Source organism: Trichinella spiralis (genome assembly GCF_000181795.1).
Source record: "Trichinella spiralis strain ISS 195 chromosome Unknown Scfld221, whole genome shotgun sequence".
Lineage (NCBI taxonomy): Eukaryota > Metazoa > Nematoda > Enoplea > Trichinellida > Trichinellidae > Trichinella > Trichinella spiralis.
The window spans coordinates 1-1513 of NW_003527160.1; the positions used below are offsets into that span (position 1 = coordinate 1).

Genomic DNA, 1513 nt, shown 5'->3' on the forward strand with positions numbered 1-1513 from the left:
AAACAAAGTATTTTAAAAGTTACATTACCATGGAATGAGGTTATTGCAGGTTACAGTTACTACATGGATGGAAGAGACTTCATTGGTTTTTCGAAAACACTATGTAAACTGCATTAATAGGCAAAAAAAAAACTTGAACCCAATCAAATGAAAGTGAAGGACAGATAGGAAGGTAGATAGTAAGATAGAATGAATGATCGATGACAGACGTCTGGATTGTCATGTAGAGTAGGTAAAGATGAGTGGATGTGAGAATGTGGACTCAGGCTGTGCATGGATAAAAAGATGCTGGGTTAAGAAGCAGGTCAGCAGGCAGTGAGCGATGGTTTGCTAATTACGCTATTAGGAGCGGTCAGCCGTGACGTGCAGCTTTTTACGAGCTGTGCATATAACAAAGACAATCAACGTTGACCGTTTGCTGGCCTTGCTTGACGCATACAATACAAACCAAAGGGCTAATTGTCAGCTGGCGCCGTTTGGATCCAATGCATGCAGCTGGTTGGAGTGTCTCAGATGAGCTTTGCGTCCAGAGAGAGACAAATAAAAAAGCTCAGATAGTTAAAGCTAACTGGGCCAATCCGACAGCCGGTCGGTCAAATATTGACTCGGTACACCTCGTCATTTTTGCCTCAGTTTGACGCCATCTATTCAGGTCTATCCATATCTGACAGCTGTCAAGCTGGGCCAAAAATATTGAAAAGCAGGAGGACGACCGGTTACTTTTATTCAGTCAGTCAGTCAGTCAGTCTTTCAGCTGTCGGTCAGTTCGGTTGTGATTATTTTGCTTGTGCTTAGTAAGTTTATCATTTGGTATTCAATCTTTTCTCTTTTTTTTATTTCACATTCTTCCTCCTCATTAATTAATATTTTTAAACTTTCTTTCTGTAAAATTTATTCGACTATTTATTTACTTTATTAAGAAAACTTTATTCATATTTAGCTTTTCCGTTGGTTAATTTCATCTACCTTTTAGGGTTCATTCTACATATATATATATATTATAGTAGAATAATACAATTATGTTTATTCACTTGCACAATTTCCATGACGTTTTGCATTTTTTATTAGTTACTGATTAATTTCAGTTTTACTGTGTCGAATATTATAAAAATGCAAGATGAAAAAAGTTCTACATCAGAAAATGTGCCATGCAATCAGTCATCAGTGCAATCGTGTTCAATTTCTGAAGAAAGATCAATTTTATTATCCCAAGCAGCGATCATGGACGTTGTGGAAAATCTACGTACATCCAATAAGCAAGATGGAGTACAAAACTTGACAGCGAGGCAAACTTGGCCAAACATATCCGGCTTCCAAGTTGGTCGTCGCTTCAAATCTTTCTTGGAATTTGAACAAGCATTCGATGCTTGGAAATCTGAGCATTTTCATACTTTCCGAGTGGCTAGCTCAGAAATTTTACGCTTAAAGGACGGTATGATTGATCCAATTTTCAAATACCGGTACATAGTTTACCACTGTGCTCACTACGGTGTACCACGTGTACGAGGTAAAG

General features: G+C 37.9%; 1 protein-coding gene across 1 annotated transcript; it reads left to right on the forward strand.

Annotated features, from left to right (window-relative positions):
- Positions 1–485: 485 nt before the first annotated feature.
- Positions 486–1507, forward strand: Tsp_13689 (conserved hypothetical protein; the record flags this gene model as incomplete). The annotated part of the gene is made up of 3 exons (XM_003370974.1): positions 486–588; positions 941–974; positions 1086–1507. Coding segments are annotated over exons 1-3 (559 nt in total), but the record flags the coding sequence as incomplete, so codon positions are not given.
- Positions 1508–1513: the final 6 nt, after the last annotated feature.